The 18714-nt window shown below is 43.4% G+C and overlaps 1 protein-coding gene and 1 pseudogene across 4 annotated transcripts in view; both read right to left on the reverse strand.

Annotated features, from left to right (window-relative positions):
- The window catches only part of PDE4D (phosphodiesterase 4D), a 1265930-nt gene that overhangs the window by 294824 nt on the left and 952392 nt on the right, over positions 1-18714 (reverse strand). For all 4 annotated transcript variants that reach the window (XM_073623087.1, XM_073623095.1, XM_073623111.1 and 1 more), the window contains exons 3-4: positions 17694-17730; positions 9602-9675 (exon numbers count right to left, since the gene is read on the reverse strand). In XM_073623087.1, coding sequence (XP_073479188.1) covers positions 9602-9675; positions 17694-17730 — 111 coding nt within the window. The remainder of the gene's footprint in view (positions 1-9601; positions 9676-17693; positions 17731-18714) is intronic.
- On the reverse strand, positions 10664-10775 carry LOC141124349 (U2 spliceosomal RNA; annotated as a pseudogene).

Genomic DNA, 18714 nt, shown 5'->3' on the forward strand with positions numbered 1-18714 from the left:
GGTGGTCAAATCTAGATCAAATACCTTTTTGTGGTCCTCTGCCACATTTGGGTTTTGTAGGAAGGTGTCATTAGGGCACAAATGCTAGAGAGTATTAGATAGGTAGTTAATGGAAAAGGTCACACCATTTGGGTATAAGTGTAATGAACTAAGAAGTAGTATGAGTAGCGTTTGGTAGTCACATAGCTGATTTTTCAGAGTTGATGGAAGTGTGGACTTTTTTTTAATGCGCTTGTGGGCCACAATGGACAGGTGAGAGGTAGAGTTTGGGAGGGTTCCAGCACTAGCTTGAAATTCCCACCCAGCACAAGGGTCCAACAGTGTGTTTTTAATACAAGACATGCAAATATAAAATCGCAGGAATTCAATAAATCCCAGGCGACAACTTTATGGTGCTATGGCCCTTTAAAGTGGCCTGTGCCAGATTAAAAAATCCCTGCCGCCCTTTAGGTAGCTTTACTGGCATGCACAGCAGATTCAAGTAGTTCTTAATAGCACCTCTTCTTCAAAGTGGACCCATTATTGCACCAAATTTGAAAAAAATATTACCTCCAGTTCATAGATAACCAAACTGGAGGTAATAAAGACCAACTCTATAGTGGCCTACAGAGCGGCATGTTTGCCTTTGCCATCTCCTCCTCTCCCCACCTGTTATTGGTTGTCATCTGTGAAGCCGACAGCCTCCTAAAAACCAGTGATGCTCAGTGGGTGGAGCCTGATGGGAATGGTGAAACACTATCACAAGGAGGTCCACTCTCGCCCTGTGATTGACAGCAGGCAGCGGGTGGATTCTATAGCCAAAATAGGCTGGCTGTCTATTGGCTAAGAATCCACCCACTGCCTGCTATCAGTCCCAAGAGGAGTGGACCTGATGGGGAATTGGTGTCTCTGAATCTTCATCAAGCTCTGCCCACTGAGCTACAAAACTCCCTGCCACTAGTGTCTGTGTGGCATCTGCAGGGGCAGGAGGAAGCGCAGTCTCACAATGTGCCTCCACAAGCAGTGCATGCCCTAGAGTCATGTACCGGTTTAATAAATCTGACAACCACACTGAAATTGGTCATGTGGATGCATGTTAGAAGTCTAAAGAGTAAGGACAGCTAAACCTTTAAGGACCTGTCATAACTGAATTGGCCATAGTAACACCATGGTCTAATGTCTAGCACTGGTTCTCTGCACTGAAGATATCACAGAATGTGTGACGTAAAAAAAAATAAATAAATAATAATCCACACAGTTTGGGAAACTTTCACAAAGTATATTTTTGTTGAGCATTACGTTTAAATATAATATAATTATAAATGTAAATATAATATACACAATATAACTGGCTGATGCATTTTTCCCACTGACTTTTTAGACCACAGTATTCGCATATTTTTATTTATCCTTAAATTCTGAATGATTGGTGACTAAAGTGATTCTGGAATTGCAGTATCTACATCCAGTAATGCTAAGTTAGCCTGGCTCACATCTTTAGAAAGCCTAAACTGGCCCTTGGCAAACGTGGGAGAACTCAGTAATAGGTACTGTATATATGCTTTTACTTATTTCATTATATTATCTATAAGAAAACAGTTTTTATATGGGGATTACAAATCAAATATTTATTTTATACAATTTACCTGAAACTGTACAGCCACAAATTGTGGTTCACAGTAAAAATGACCCTCACTGGCAAACCAATAGAGTCAATTTTTTGGTCTAGGCATTGGGTGGATTAAATGAAACGGGCTAAACAACTGCTATCATGATGAGTATATATATATATATATATATATATATATATATATATATATATATATATATATATATATATATATATATATATATATATATATATATATATACATACATACATACATACATACATACATATACACATATATATACATACATATACACACACACAGTGGGGACGGAAAGTATTCAGACCCCCTTAAATTTTTCACTTTTTATTATATTGCAGCCATTTGCTAAAATCATTTAAATTAATTTTTTTCCTCATTAATGTACACACAGCACCCCATATTGACAGAAAAACACAGAATTGTTGACATTTTTGCAGATTTATTAAAAAAGAAAAACTGAAATATCACATGGCCCCAAGTATTCAGACCCTTTGCTCAGTATTTAGTAGAAGCAGCCTTTTGATCTAATACAGCCATGAGTCTTTTTGGGAAAGATGCAACAAGTTTTTCACACCTGGATTTGGTGATCCTCTGACATTCCTCCTTGCAGATCCTCTCCAGTTCTGTCAGGTTGGATGGTAAACGTTGGTGGACAGCCATTTTTAGGTCTCTCCAGAGATGCTCAATTGGGTTTAAGTCAGGGATGTGGCTGGGCCATTCAAGAACAGTCACAGAGTTGTTGTGAAGCCACTCCTTTGTTATTTTAGCTGTGTGCTTAGGGTCATTGTCTTGTTGGAAGGTAAACCTTCGGCCCAGTCTGAGGTCCTGAGCACTCTGGAGAAGGTTTTCATCCAGGATATCCCTGTACTTGGCCGCATTCATCTTTCCCTTGATTGAAACCAGTCGTCCTGTCCCTGCAGCTGAAAAACACCCCCACAGCATGATGCTGCCACCACCATGCTTCACTGTTGAGACTGTATTGGACAGGTGATGAGCAGTGCCTGGTTTTCTCCACACATACTGCTTAGAATTAAGGCCAAAAAGTTCTATCTTGGTCTCATCAGACCAGAGAATCTTATTTCTCACCATCTTGGAGTCCTTTGGGTGTTTTTTTTAGCAAACTCCATGTGGACTTTCATGTGTCTTGCACTGAGGAGAGGCTTCCGTCGGGCCACTCTGCCATAAAGCCCCGACTGGTGGAGGGCTGCAGTGATGGTTGACTTTCTACAACTTTCTCCCATCTCCCGACTGCATCTCTGGAGCTCAGCCACAATGATCTTTGGGTTCTTCTTTACCTCTCTCACCAAGGCTCTTCTCCCCCGATAGCTCAGTTTGGCCGGATGGCCAGCTCTAGGAAGGGTTCTAGTCGTCCCAAATGTCTTCCATTTAAGGATTATGGAGGCCACTGTGCTCTTAGGAACCTTAAGTGCAGCAGATTTTTTTTTTTTTTGTATCCTTGGCCAGATCTGTGCCTTGCCACAATTCTGTCTCTGAGCTCTTCAGGCAGTTCCTTTGACCTCATGATTTTCATTTGCTCTGACATGCACTGTGAGCTGTAAGTTCTTATATAGACAGGTGTGTGGCTTTCCTAATCAAGTCCAATCAGTATAATCAAACACAGCTGGACTCAAATGAAGGTGTAGAACCATCTCAAGGATGATCAGAAGAAATGGACAGCACCTGAATTAAATATATGAGTGTCACAGCAAAGGGTCTGAATACTTAGGACCATGTGATATTTCAGTTTTTCTTTTTTAATAAATCTGCAAAAATGTCAACAATTCTGTGTTTTTCTGTCAATATGGGGTGCTGTGTGTACATTAATGAGGAAAAAAATGAACTTATATGATTTTAGCAAATGGCTGCAATATAACAAAGAGTGAAAAATTTAAGGGGGTCTGAATACTTTCCGTCCCTACTGTGTATATATATATATATATATATATATATATATATATATATATATATATATATATATATATATATATATATATATATATATATATATATATATATATATATATATATATATATATATATATATCTGCCACTGGGTGGCACTGCAGGCCATGTGAGCTTTTATTTCCACAAACATCTGCACAGAATTAGAAGAAAACGAGCCAAACTTTCAAAAATATCTGGAATTATTAGTCTGGGCTGCTTCATATCCAGAGGTGAAGGACACGGGAATTCTACTTGTTTCTGTATTATCTGCCGGATTGGAAGACACAGCAACAGAACAACCAAAATATCCGCTCTATCCCATGTAAACATCAGTATTACTGCAGCTGAAGATCCCAGTATTTTTCATGTTTCCATTATTACTAGCATCTTGCACACTGTGAGACACACTGGGATATCTTGTACACTGTGAGACACACTGGGATATCTTGCACACTGTGAGACACACTGGGATATCTTGCACACTGTGAGACACACTGGGATATCTTGTACACTGTGAGACACACTGGGATATCTTGCACACTGTGAGACACACTGGGATATCTTGTACACTGTGAGACACACCGGGATATCTTGCACACTGTGAGACACACCGGGATATCTTGCACACTGTGAGACACACCGGGATATCTTGTACACTGTGAGACACACCGGGATATCTTGCACACTGTGAGACACACTGGGATATCTTGCACACTGTGAGACACACTGGGATATCTGACACACTGTGAGACACACTGGGATATCTTGTACACTGTGAGACACACTGGGATATCTTGTACACTGTGAGACACACTGGGATATCTTGTACACTGTGAGACACACTGGGATATCTTGTACACTGTGAGACACACTGGGATATCTTGCACACTGTGAGACACACTGGGATATCTTGCACACTGTGAGACACACTGGGATATCTTGCACACTGTGAGACACACTGGGATATCTTGCACACTGTGAGACACACTGGGATATCTTGCACACTGTGAGACACACTGGGATATCTTGTACACTGTGAGACACACTGGGATATCTTGTACACTGTGAGACACACTGGGATATCTGACACACTGTGAGACACACTGGGATTTCTTGCACACTGTGAGACACACTGGGATATCTTGTACACTGTGAGACACACTGGGATATCTGACACACTGTGAGACACACTGGGATATCTTGTACACTGTGAGACACACTGGGATATCTTGTACACTCAGGATTAAGATTGCTTTTTTGCAATTACAGCACAGTTGTACTGTATACTGTACAACAATAATATTGTCCTGACCAACTAGAAAGTTTCTAAAGCCTACTGTTCTCACATGGTAGATAGGTTTTCCTTAACATAATATGTATTTTTGGAAATGACCTCCCCCAGGGTTGTAATCAAAATTTTTGTGGCTGCAAAGGAAATATTGACCAATGCACACATAAATCCAAGGAGCATACAATGACTCGAGGCAAAATTCCTAAACAACCATGGTGCCATGCCACACCTATCCATCAATCATTGTCTAATAAGACAGCTTAATTGGCTAGCAATGTACTTTTAATGGACATGGGACTGACTGTGCAGGTGGGGAGGGTTGGTGTCCCAGGATGAGACCACAGGTGGAGGACAGGTTCACTAGACTTGGTATGACAAGTATGCAGTGGAAAAATACATTTAAAAAAATACTCTGGTTGGGTGGCTTCTAACTGCCATACAGCAACACAAAAATGTGGCATCCTGCAATGCAATGAGGGCACCTCTGTGTTGGCCACTGTATTATGAGCATATAGAAGAAGCATTCCTGGGCTCAGACTCGAGTCCAGAATTGCATACAGTATGCAGCATAGAATTTTTTTCTGACAGCAAAGTAAATTTGCAGACAGGTCTTGGTCCCTGCTTTTGCAGAATTATGATACTAAATAGTGCAGAGGGCATGACAGTGGGCAGTATGTGTACAAGAGGTGTGCAAACGGTATGACCAGTGGCGGCCCATCCATACGGGGTGCAGCCCCCTAATCCATGCGCCGGCCCTTAATCTACATGCAGGGCGCCGGATGCATAGATTCCAATAGTGTTTTTATTTTTTTTTTATTTTTTTTTTTTTAGAAGCACGTGATTAGAGCCAGAGGCTTTAAAAAAGGGTGGACTCAGGGCACAGAGTCTACCCAGTTGTGTGACAATTAAAATTCACTATTGTCTTCCTGATTCGGCCAATCAGGAAGCCGGTCCTGAGACCCGATTGGCCAGGGAGTCTTGCGGCGACTGCCGCCTTCCCGTCCGTCTCCCCCTGGGGGTGGGGTGGTGTCTGGCCTGGGTCATGAAGTAAAGGTGAGAGCACATCTGGCTCACTAAGCACAGTTGGTGGCAGAGTTGTGGATTGGCAACACAGTGAAAAGGACTGCACAAGTGATTTTTAATACCAAGGCACACAGAATTGTATCTTATTGTAAAAACACAAAAAGACCTTGTGAATGCTATTGGAGGTATATGGAGTATATGGACACATGATGAGTGTTTATTGTGTACAGTTTTTTCATACACATTATTTCAGCACTGGATATTTTGATTTAGGGTAGTAGGGTATTGCACAATATATAAGCTTTATTGCACTAAGATAGTACTGAATTCAATTTGGAATTATTTTTGGGATAAAGTGTAAGCTGCTATAGAGAAATTAATAATAGTATTTTAATATAATATTCAGGATCTAGCATAGCAGCACAGGACATATTTTGGAGTTTATTAGGCATGCAGAGTGTATGACAGTGGGCAGTATGTGCAGGAGAAGAATGCTGAGGATGTCACAGAGGGCAGTATGTGCAGGAGAGGAGTGCTGAAGGTATGAAAGTGGGCAGTATGTGCAGGAGAGGAGTGCTGAAGGTATGAAAGTGGGCAGTATGTGCAGGAGAGGAGTGCTGAAGGTATGAAAGTGGGCAGTATGTGCAGGAGAGGAGTGCTGAGGATGTCACAGAGGGCAGTATGTGCAGGAGAGGAGTGCTGAAGGTATGACAAAGGGCAGTATGTGCAGGAGAGGAATGCTGAGGATGTCACAGAGGGCAATATGTGCAGGAGAGGAGTGCTGAAGGTATGACAGAGGGCAGTATGTGCAGGAGAGGAGTGCTGAAGGTATGACAAAGGGCAGTATGTGCAGGAGAGGAGTGCTGCTGAGGATGTCACAGAGGGCAGTATGTGCAGGAGAGGAGTGCTGAAGGTATGACAGTGGGCAGTATGTGCAGGAGAGGAGTGCTGAAGGTATGACAGAGGGCAGTATGTGCAGGAGAGGAGTGCTGAAGGTATGACAAAGGGCAGTATGTGCAGGAGAGGAATGCTGAGGATGTCACAGAGGGCAGTATGTACAGGTGAGGAGTGCTGATGGTATGACAGTGGGCAGTATGTGCAGGAAAGGAGTGCTGAAGGTGTGACAGAGGGCAGTATAAGAAGGTTTGGCAGGCAATGCTGTATCCTGGCCCGGGCCTAGGGCAGCACTTTGCAGGGGGGCAGCACGGAAAGAGTCCCCGCCAGCTTGCACTACACTGTTAGTTGTTTAGTTTTTTTAGTTAGTCTTATGAGGCAGACTGGGCTAAGAGGCAAATTAGTCTAGTGCCCCCATAAAGCGGCCGCACTGCTTCCGGTATGCGGGCGGGCGGCCAGCATTCCGCAACTGTGGGGGGCGCTTCTAATTTTGACTGTCCTCTCATTCTGGACCCCAAACCTTCCTCACTGTGCTATATGTTTTCTGCTGCACCGTTGGCATGGTTATATCTTCTTAGTCCTCTCCATAAAATTATCAGAAATTTGTGCTTAAAGTAGAACTATAGGCAACGCTTTTTTTTTCATTTTGGATAGAGTAAAAAAGGGTTATAGCCCCTGTCCTATTGCAGATTTCCCTTCATTTCCTGCCTCATAGCCAAACAGAAAGTGAGAGAAATCTATGCAAATTAAGGGAATCCCCTGCTGCCCCCCCCCCCCCCCCCAGGCCCTCAGAACTAGTTTCCCCACTCGAAAATAGGGCAGGTCTTAACAGCAAGGGGTGTGGCCTTGACAGGAAGGGGTGGGTCATATTTAAATTAGGGGGTACACAAGTTTAGTCAGGCCTAGAGCAGCACAAAACCTAAATACACTACTGTTGGCAGGGTTGTGTGCATAGAAGAGTGCAGGGGTATGACAATATGTAGTTTGCGCAGAAAAGGAGTGCGGAAGGCATGGCAGAAAGCCATATGTGCAGAAGCAAGAGCATGAGTAAGAGTATGAAAGCAGGCGGTATGTGCAGGGGGAGTGACAGCATCCCTGGTATGAAGGAGATGAGTGCAGAGGAATTGACAGAGGGCAGTATGTGCAAAAGAGAAGTGCAGAGGGTATGACAATGGACAGTATGTGCAGGAGAGGAGTGCAGTGTGAAGTATGTGTGGGAGAGGAGTACAGAGGGTATGATAAGGGCAGTATATGCAGGAGAGAAGTGCAGAGGGTATAATAGGGGCAGTATATACAGGAGAGGAGTGTAGAGGGTATGATAAGGGCAGTATATGCAGGAGAGGAGTGTAGAGGGTATGATAGGGGCGGTATATACAGGAGAGGAGTGTAGAGGGTATGATAAGGGCAGTATATGCAGGAGAGGGTACCAGAGGGTATGATATGGGCAGTATATGCAGGAGAGAAGTGCAGAGGGTATGATAGGGGCAGTATATACAGAAGAGGAGTGTAGAGGGTATGATAGGGGCGGTATATACAGGAGAGGAGTGTAGAGGGTATGATAAGGGCAGTATATGCAGGAGAGGGGTCCAGAGGGTATGATAGGGGCAGTATATGCAGGAGAGAAGTGCAGAGGGTATGATAGGGGCAGTATATGCAGGGGAAGAGTGCAAAGGGTATGATATGGGCAGTATATGCAGGAGAGAAGTGCAAAGTAAGGTAAGACGATGGACAGTATGGATAACAAAGAAGTGTGGTGGGTATGACACAGTGCAGTATGTGCAGTAGAGACGTATACAGGGTATGATAGGGGCAGTATGTCATTGAGGAGTGCAGAGGGTATTACAGCAGACAGTATGCACAGAAGAGGGATTGCAGATAATAACACACATGCCTGGGGACTGAGCACTGAAGAGATGCACATGGGCTGGGGAATGGGTGCTAAGGGGTTATTACATATGCACAGTTGAAATGGTGGTAAGAGGTTAACACCCCCGAGCAGGGGCTGGATGCCAATAGGGTAATGCTTATATACTGGGGACAGGTCACTGAGATGTGAATGTACACACAATGCATATTCATCACTGAGGCTTTCATGCACAAGTCCTTGAAGCAGATCACATACACTGCAGAAAGGTCACTGAGAGGACATTTGTTTAAGCTGGAGGGCTGATGAGTTAATACCTCTGTGATAGCTGATCACTGAGGGGTTAATGCATATACACTGCAGACTGCACACAGAATCTCCTGGTGTATAACTGGTTAGAGAGCTCTGTGTATTGGAGGGACATCTTGCTGCTGGTATGGATACTGATGTATGTCTGCTAGGGGAAGGATAGAGAGGAAAGACCAATGTGTGTCCTAATACACATGCAACGCAATCCTGGACTACAGCAGAGGGACCGGTGAGTTCTGAATCTCCAGACTTTGTGTCTGAGCTCAGTTTGCAATGTCCATAGGGAGGATATGGATGATGATCGATATTCATTTTGTGTGGTGTGAGTAGTGACTGCAGACAGAGGAGTCTCTTGAGCAGAAACTGGAGAGTGTGTGCTGGAGGAGGGATACTGAAAAAAGAACTGTGTGTGTGCCAGAGGTGGGATCTCACTGGGGAAAGAACAACCTGTGTGCTGGAGGTATGACGTCACTGGGGGAGGACTACGGAGAGGCTGATTTGCATAGTGGCAAAGTAAAAGTTGTGTAATATAGGATAGGATGCAAGGAAACTATTTTATATAAAGATACACTCAAAACCACCGAGCATCAGTAGTGTAACATAAAAATCCATCACAGCCACGAGTGGCAAGTCTCCAAAACTTACTTGCTGGGTGCCCGATCTTGCAGGTTGGTTAGTGCAGCAAAGTTATTCCTTACAGTACGCAGACTGGCCAGTACCTGAAAACAAATACAGCTATTGAGTATACGATCCAACTGTCACTTAAACACAAGCACATGTCCAACAATATATTCAGTGTGCAATGACACTTAAGGATTAATTATATCATTGGTTTAGTCAGTACTGTATGCTCCTGAACACCAAGTCTTGCTTTAATAGTTGTAAGGCTAGTAAAGATAAAATAGTACATGTTTTCAATTTAAAAGAAAGACTTCTATTTTAGCCCGTGGTGTGTGAACACACTATAAAAACTCCACCCGGTGCAAAAAAAGTGCACACCAAAAAGTGAGACACAAAAAGTGCACATATGGTCCTCCTCCGAAGAGAAGGGACCTTTGCCCTGATCTCCCGGGGCGTTAGGCTCCAGACATGGACCAGGGTACTTCACATGGTCCACCTGGCCGAAACCAGACAAACCCTGCTCTATGGGAGGTCGGCCGAAACAGACCGCCCTATGTACTAGGTGGGGCTCCCCCGAAGGGAGACCCCATGAGAGAGGGCGAACCAAGCCAGAAGGCCATGTCCACCCCCTCCCAAGACGTTCAGGGCAGGCCCGAAGAACTACACCCTACTGATCAAACGTAAAAAGGTGTACAAACCCAACAGCCAAAAAAAAAAAGACAAAGTGGTGGACACAACAAACAACATAAACGTGGGGAAAAAGGAAGTGGAGGAAGTGCTATGGTGCCATTGTGAAATACAATGGCCGGCCCAAGAGGCAGGTGTGAAAAAAGTGTGATAGTGCAGTGACCTAGGTGCAATAACTCAAAGTGACCCTCACTCACAGTGAGATTACGGCACCCCTGGACTTCAGGGGCACATGCACCATGGGCTTTCTTCAGGACCTGGCCTTCGGCCAGACCAGTGCAGCCCCCATGCCTATCAGGAGCACCCTTCCGGCTTTCTCAGGTAGAACCTACTCCCGGCCCCCCAGTGACGTATGGGCACCCGGTTTCGGTTACTAACCTTCTAGGTTGCCATTACTCCAGTGGATTTGCATAGCCTCCACCATAATCGAGATAGTAGCACAGCGCCTCCACTTGGCAACTGATAAGAACAGATACTACACTTGATCTTAGCCAAAAGGCCGAGAAGCAACTAGTGTCTATACTCCATATATATAAAAATTCTGTGTACAAGAACAATTGAATTTTAAAAATAGCTTTTTTATCCAGTATGTTCCAGTGGGTGAGAGGTATTAGTCTGCTTGAAAAGTGGCAGAACTGCACTGTGGGTAAATTCTGGCTAGATTAGGGGCTAAGCCTTTATCCCCAAATTTAGACATGGCCTATTTATGATTTGCGGGGAAAGATAATTGCATAGCCAACATACACTATATTACGAAAAGTTTTGAGATGCCTGCACATGCACTTTAATGGCATCCCAGTCTTAGTCCGTAGGGTTTCAATATTGAGTTGGCCCACCCAGCTATAGCAGCTTCAAGGAGTGTGTCTATGGGAATGTTTGACCATTTTTCCAGAAGCGCATTTGTAAGGTCAGGCACTGATATGGACGAGCAGGCCTGGCTCACAGTCTCTGTGGGTTGGGAATTCTATACTGACGGAGGGGGGGTCTGTACTGAGGGGGGAGGTCTATACTGATGGAGGGGGGTCTGTACTGAGGGGGGAGGTCTATACTGAGAGAGAGGGGTATGTACTGAGGGGAGGTCTATAATGATGGAGGGGGGTCTGTACTGAGGTTGGGGGGTCTGTACTTAGTGGGGAGGTCTATATTGATGGAGGGGGTCTATACTGAGGGAGGGGGCTCTATACTGAGAGAGGGGTCTGTAATTAGTGGTGAGGGGACTATAATTTGTGGAGAGGGGGTGACACCAATCCTAGTGACACCACTGCCTCCACCCCAAACTTTCTCATCCATGTCTTTATGGACCTTGCTTTATGCACTGGTCCAAATCTATTGGTGGCGGGGGAATTATGTTGTGGGGTTGTTTTTCAGGGGTTGGGCTTGGTCCCTTAGTTCCAGCAAAGGGAACTTTTAAGGCGTCAGTACACCAAGACATTTTGGACAATTTCATGCTCCCAATTTTGAGGGAACAGTTTGGAGATGGCCCCTTCCTGTTCCAATATGACTGCACACCAATGCACAAACAAGGTTCATAAAGACATGGTTGAGAGAGTTTGGGGTGGAGGAACTTGACTGGCCTGCACAGAGTCCTGAGCTCAACCCAATAGAACACCTTTGGGATAAATTAGAGCGGAGACTCCGAACCAGACCTTCTCGTCCACATCAGTGCCTGGCATCACAAATGCGCTTCTGGAAGAATAGTCAAACATTCCCATAGACTCACTCCTAAACCTTGTGGACAGCCTTCCCAGAAGAGCTGAAGCTGTTATAGCTGCAGAGAGTGGGCCAACGCAATATTGAACCCTACGAACTAAGACTGGGATGCCATTAAAGTTCATGTAAAGGCAGGCGTCCCAATACTTCTGGTAATATAGTGTAGGCTGTGTCCTAGGGCCATAGAGCTGTTGAGGCAGCAAATGGTCACTCACACATGTTGCTGTTAGTGACACTTGTACACCGATCAGCCATAGCATAATGATGACCCACATAATATTTAGTAGGCACCCTTTGGTCGCTAAAACAGCCCTGGGACGCCACCAGACCTCTGAAGGTATGCTGTGGTATCTGGCACCAAGCTCTTAGTAGCAAACCCTTTATATTTTGTAAATTGTGAGGTGGTGCCTCCATGGATCAAACTTGTTTTTCAGCACATACCACAGATGCTCAATTGCATTGAGATCTGGAGAATTTGAAGCCCAAGTCAGCATCTCAAACTCATTGTTGTGTCCCTCAAACTATGCTTGAACCATTTTTGCAGTATGGCAAGGCGCATTATCCTGCTGAAAGAGGTCACTGCCCTGAAGGAATACTGTGTCCATGAAGGGGTATTTGCTCAGCAACAAGGTTTTAGGTAGGTGGTATATGTTAAAGTAACATCCACATGAATGCAGTACAACAATTTCCCAGCAGAACCTGCTTCCCATACTGCATTCTGGTGCCATCTTCTGCCTCAGGTAAGAAACACGCATGCACCCGGCCAACCACATCATGTAAAAGAAAAACCGTGATTTATCACACCAGATCACCTCCTTCTACTGCTCCGTGGCCAATTCTGTTGCTCATGTGCCCACTGTAGGTGCTTTCGGCTGTGGACACGGCTCATCATGGGCACCCCGCATAATTTTTGCATTGGTTTTTGGTAAAGTAATTACAGACCACCCCCTCTCTCTGTCTATACACATCAAACTGAGCTGCTGCTGGCACTGCTGCTGTTTGCCCTGCCTTCCTAGTTGTCAGTTCTAGGTGTATTTACGTGGAATGGACTTACTGTCACATTCCAACTCTCTATTCTCAGACTTTGTGTGCCTTTTTGTGGCTATAATGGCCAATCTTCTTAGTGTAATTCAAAGGCTAGTCAACTGAATGGGGTAGGAAGGCAGCAGGGCAAGACAATTTAAGGGGGTTTAGGGACTAAAACTATAAAACCTGTCCTTATAAACGGGTAATGCCCCGTACACACGGTCAGATTTTCCGATGGAAAATGTCCGATCGGAGCGTGTTGTCGGAAATTCCGACCGTGTGTGGGCTCCATCGGACATTTTCCATCGGATTTTCCGACACACAAAGTTGGAGAGCAGGAGATAAAATTTTCCGACAACAAAATCCGTTGTCGGAAATTCAGATCGTGTGTACACAAATCCGATGGACAAAGTGCCACGCATGCTCAGAATAAAGAGATGAAAGCTATTGGCCACTGCCCCGTTTATAGTCCCAACGTACGTGTTTTACGTCACCGCGTTCAGAACGATCGGATTTTCCGACAACTTTGTGCGACCGTGTGTATGCAAGACAAGTTTGATCCAACATCCGTCGGAAAAAATCCTAGGATTTTGTTGTCGGAATGTCCGAACAAAGTCCGACCGCGTGTACGCCCTATAACAATAAAGAAGCTCCAATCAGTGCAGCATATTTACCGTTTTACAGAACTACTTTTAACAGTAGAGTGTTGGACACTGCAAAAGTTTATGTATTTCTTTTCTGGACCAGGAATACAAAGCCACTATGGCATATATATAGCAAACCAGCTGAGCATTGTGCATTTAACAAACTTAGTTAATCCCAAAGAAGAAATAAATGAGATGGCATCAGTATTCGCTATTTTGCTGGTCAACTGTCTGCACAATCCATATAAACTAAAGAGAATTTGAAATATGAAAACAAGACTAAGATGAGCAGTATACAAGAGCTCAGGCTGTACTCTGACACCGCTCATACCTGCTAAACATGAATATAGGGACCACCATACACCTAAAAGGGATGTTTCAGCTTTTGGATACCTATAGCTCTTGTGTGGTACGATCTTTCCATTCCCTGATCTGGACAGCTACCACAGTACCTATCCTGATCTGGACAGCTACCACAGTACCTATAAAGGGGTCTTTTGGACCCTCTCTGCCTGCTGCAATTTTTCTACTTGAATTTATTTTATAATAAAGATCATGCAACAGGTACAAATAACTGAAACCCAGGGCTGTCCCTGAAAATCTGACCATGTTATAGGCAAGTGTCAAATCTCCCTGAACCCGTCCAGCAGCTTAGTGTCATAGGAAAATATGAGTTCTCAAACTGATAAAATGTTGTCAGCTGGGAATATCACGTACTGGACAGGGGTGAGAGTGTGTGTCTATGTGTACAGACAGTGTCTATGTGTACAGACAGTGACAAACAAAACACAGCCCTGAAACCCCTCTGGGGAATGCTGGGATAATGTTGATTGTAAATTGATGCCAATGGATTGTGAAAGCCAAAAGGAGAATTATATATCTTAATTACATACAATCTGTGCATGTCAAAAAATCTATTTAATTACCTAATGTGTAAAAATTATTTATAAAAATGTGATAAATTATGCTTTTTTCAAGGTATTGCAGAAGCCTAGAGAATCTATATTTCTGTATTTCTATTTTATTGCCATCAGTAAGTGAATTTAACGCTGGCCATACACAAAACAAAAAAAGTGAACACTGATCAGAGGTTTGATTATTTAAAACAATCTAATCCCTTGCAAATGATCGTTCATCACAACAAAGAAAAAAGGTAAATTTGGTTGCACTAGATTTTTCGCCAGGACAATATCATTCTTTTTCAAAGAAAACAATGGTCCATTGATGGAACTGGCCATTAAGACAACCGATTTCTGAATGGTAATATTTTGTCTAAATGATCAATATACTGTATGATTGTATTGTGTACGTGGTCAGTGTAAAAGACCCATGTGTTTGGAGAAACAAGAATTCTCCTATCATTATTTAAAGGCTATCAAGACGATTTTCCATTACAAACCAATATATAGACAGAACTCTTTAACTTTTAGGGACTTTTAACATGCTAAATCAAATGCGTAGAACAACATTCTCTAACGTATCAATTTATTCACAATGTTTAACAGTTTGTTTGAGAGCATTATTAAATACATATACATACCTAGCATCCTCAAGGCTATATTGAACACTGAAGCCCCATACACACTATCAGATTTTCTGCTGATTTTTGTCTTCAGATTTACCAAAACCATGTAGTGCAAGGGCCTGCCTGATTGCATACAAATTGAAACTCCTAAGGTTTGATCTCATATTATATGGTTTTGGTAAATCTGAAGGAAAAAATCAGCAGAAAATCTGATAGTGTATATGGGGTTTAACTTGCCAAGAGATTGATTTACTAAAACCGGTGAGTGCAAAATCTGGTGCAGCTGTGTACAGAAGCCAATCAGCTTCCAGTTTTTTTTTAGTTGGAGCTTAATTGAACAAGCTGAAGTTAGAAGCTGATTGGCTACCATGCACAGCTGCACCAGATTTTGCACTCTCAAGTTTTAGTAAGGCCTCTTTCACACTGGGGCGGGGTCAGCGGTAAAACAGCGCTATTTTTAGTGCCGTTTTAGCGGCGCTATTCGGTCGCTAGCGGGCGGTTTTAACCCCCGCTAGCGGCCGAATAAGGTTAAAACCGCCCGCAAAGCGCCGCTGCAGAAGCGCTATGCCGGCGGTATAGCCGCGCTGCCCCATTGATTTTCACAGATGCTGCTAACTGGACTTTTTTCCGCGTCCTGCCAGCGCACCGCTCCAGTGTGAAAGCCCTCGGGGCTTTCACATTGGAGAGACAGCAGCGGCTGTTTCAGGGCGCTTTGCAGGGGCTATTATTAGCGCTGTAGCGCCTTCAAACCGCCCCAGTGTGAAAGGGGTCTAAATCAGCCCGACAGTGCCTCGGTTAACCACACCCCTAGACCATAATTATACGTTATCAATTTGGATCTGAGATGTAGAGTTTAGTCTATATATTATATTATAGGGCAGTGGTCTCCAAACTGCGGCCCTTTGCTTGCCTTTATCCGGCCCTTAAGGCATTATTCCTGCCACTAACACCAACAACGGGGCACTTATTCCTTCCACTGACACCAACATTGGGGCACTATGTCTTCCACTGACACCAATGATGCCAATACCAAATACCAAAGATTGGGCATTGTTTACTCTTTCTGGGCACTGTCTGCCCCCCCCCCCCCCCCGAAGGTCTGAAGGACAGTAAACTGGCCTTTACTTCAGAAAGTTTGGAGACCCCTGCTATAAGGGATGTGGTGCAATAGATTAAGGGACCAGTGATTGTTAATTATTTTTCATTACAAACCAATTTAACATTTCCATTTAACTAGCACTCTAAGGCTATGTTTCCACTAGTGCATCCCCAAAGTCGCGCGATTTTGCCGCGATTTTTTACCGCGATTTTACCGCGACTTTTTACCGCGATTTGAAGCAATGCCTGTATCTATGGACCTCAAGTCGCATCAAAGTGGGACCAAAGTAGTGCAGGGACTACTTTGAAGTCGCTGCGACTTGAAGTCGCACAGATATGAACGGTACTCATTGGAAATCATGGGAAACAATTTGTTATGCGACTTTTCAGTCCCAAGTCGCATGAAAAGTCGCACTAGTGGAAACATAGCCTAAATGATACTTATTTTCAGCTCACCATGAAATTCATGGTTGCAGTTGAAATCAGGGCATCTACTAGTCTAGCTAAACAGGTTTTCCAAAGTAAAAGCAAATTTCTCCCTCTGATATTGATTTTAAAAGGAGCCTGTCTGGATAGGATTATGGGAGCCGCCCTTGCTGACTTGTTCTTAAAGGAGCATGTTCTAAGGCTGTCATCTTGATCCTTGTTTTGCTACTTGGTGAGTTGATGACCTAGAATAAGCATATTCACAGGAAATGATTTATGAAAACAAGAGAGCAAGAGTGAAATTGTTGCTCATAACAAGAGGGTCAATCAAGCAGGCATAAAAAATTCAACAAATACATGTGGTAGGTTGCCTTTTTTTGTATTCTGACATGAAATATGAAAATATAAGGAGTTACCTGAAGGTAAAATCTAGACTGGATTTGGGTTTCAGAGACAACACAGAGAAGAACCTCACAACTACCCTAAGGCATAGTCAGCTGGGATTATATTTCAGTCATCCTGGAAATCTCCTTTAAGCCCTGGTTCACAGTGATACGATTTGACATGTCAAATCGGCGGCAATTGCCAGCGGTGGCACCGTCCTAATCGGTGCGACGCTGCATTTGCGGTGCCGCACCGATTTAAAAAAGTAGTTTCTGTACTACTTTTTGCGATTTCAAGCTGCGATTTACATTGACATCTGTGCAGGAACAGATATCTCTGAATTCGCAGACGAAATCAGGACTGACATGCAGGAGTGAAATTGTGCGAGTTCAGCTGAGCTCGCACGGCTTCATTCCCGCAGCTCAGTGTAAATCTGGGCTCAATGATGCACTGCAGAGAAAAAGGCACACTGGCAGCTAGGTAAACATTTGCTGTTAGTTTTCCCTGTCAAAATCTGCCGATTCCTTCCTTCTACAAAACTCACAAAGTTGGGAATAGATTTTGAGCAACTACATCATTTTAGGAAATTGGTCATAGAGCAATTTATACTGCTTACCTGAGCAAATGGTGTTACAATCAAGTCATCTCCATGTCTGTAAAACAAGAAATATGGATGGTAAGTGTCCAGAAATGAAGCAAGCATCATTTCATTACAGATATTTATCGTACAGCGTACACAATATTATTTTGTGGTAGAATGTAATAAACAGTTGTTCATTAACATTTTATATGGTGGTTTTCCAATGCTGAGAAGAAACTGAAAGCCAACACTTTACTGGCAACTATGGGAACAGTCTTGTTTTTTCTTTTACTCAAGTATTATTTTTATAAATCTGTTCCAGAGGGTCATAGAGTTCCAAGGGAAATACAGGGGGGATTTATTTATTACGGAGCACTCAGATTTTGGTGCAGCTGTGAATGGTAGGCAATCAGCTTCTAAAGCTGAACAAATTTTCTTTTGAAAATCGTAATTAAGAATTTTTGTGCAAATTTTGCACCATTCGTGGGCCATAGCAATGGTTGATTTTCATGCGGCCATCAAATTTGAGTGATTGGGCATCTTAGAAATGTTTTCAAAAACAAACACATTTCTAATCAATGATGGGAGAATCGTGCAAGAAACATAATCGAAAAAGAAATGTGCATAAGCTGTGACCTGGAAAGAACAGAATATTCCTTGCCACGAAAATAAATAAATTTCTAAAGCAACATGGGGTGAAACTGAAGGCTTGGTTCGTCGAATTTTGAAATCAATGGTGGCACCATTGGATCACAAATCAAAAGAAAACTTGTTTGGAATTCAACTCATGTATGACCTGTAGGCTTGTAGGCTTGTTCAATTACGCAGGCCATACATGGGTTGAATTGTGAACAATTTTTCTTTTGATAAATCAGAAATTTTGTGCGTTTTGAAAATCCAGTTTTGCTCGTGAGAAGTTGATCAATAGATCGACTTCCCATGAACGGGAGTGGCCATACATAGATTGAATTTCAGCTTTACAACCCTTTTTAAATGCGGTCAATAACCCGAGATTTAATCTCACCCCTGTTCCATTTGACACATATTACCAGGTTAG

Source organism: Aquarana catesbeiana, linkage group LG01 (genome assembly GCF_042186555.1).
Source record: "Aquarana catesbeiana isolate 2022-GZ linkage group LG01, ASM4218655v1, whole genome shotgun sequence".
Classification (NCBI taxonomy): Eukaryota; Metazoa; Chordata; class Amphibia; order Anura; family Ranidae; genus Aquarana; species Aquarana catesbeiana.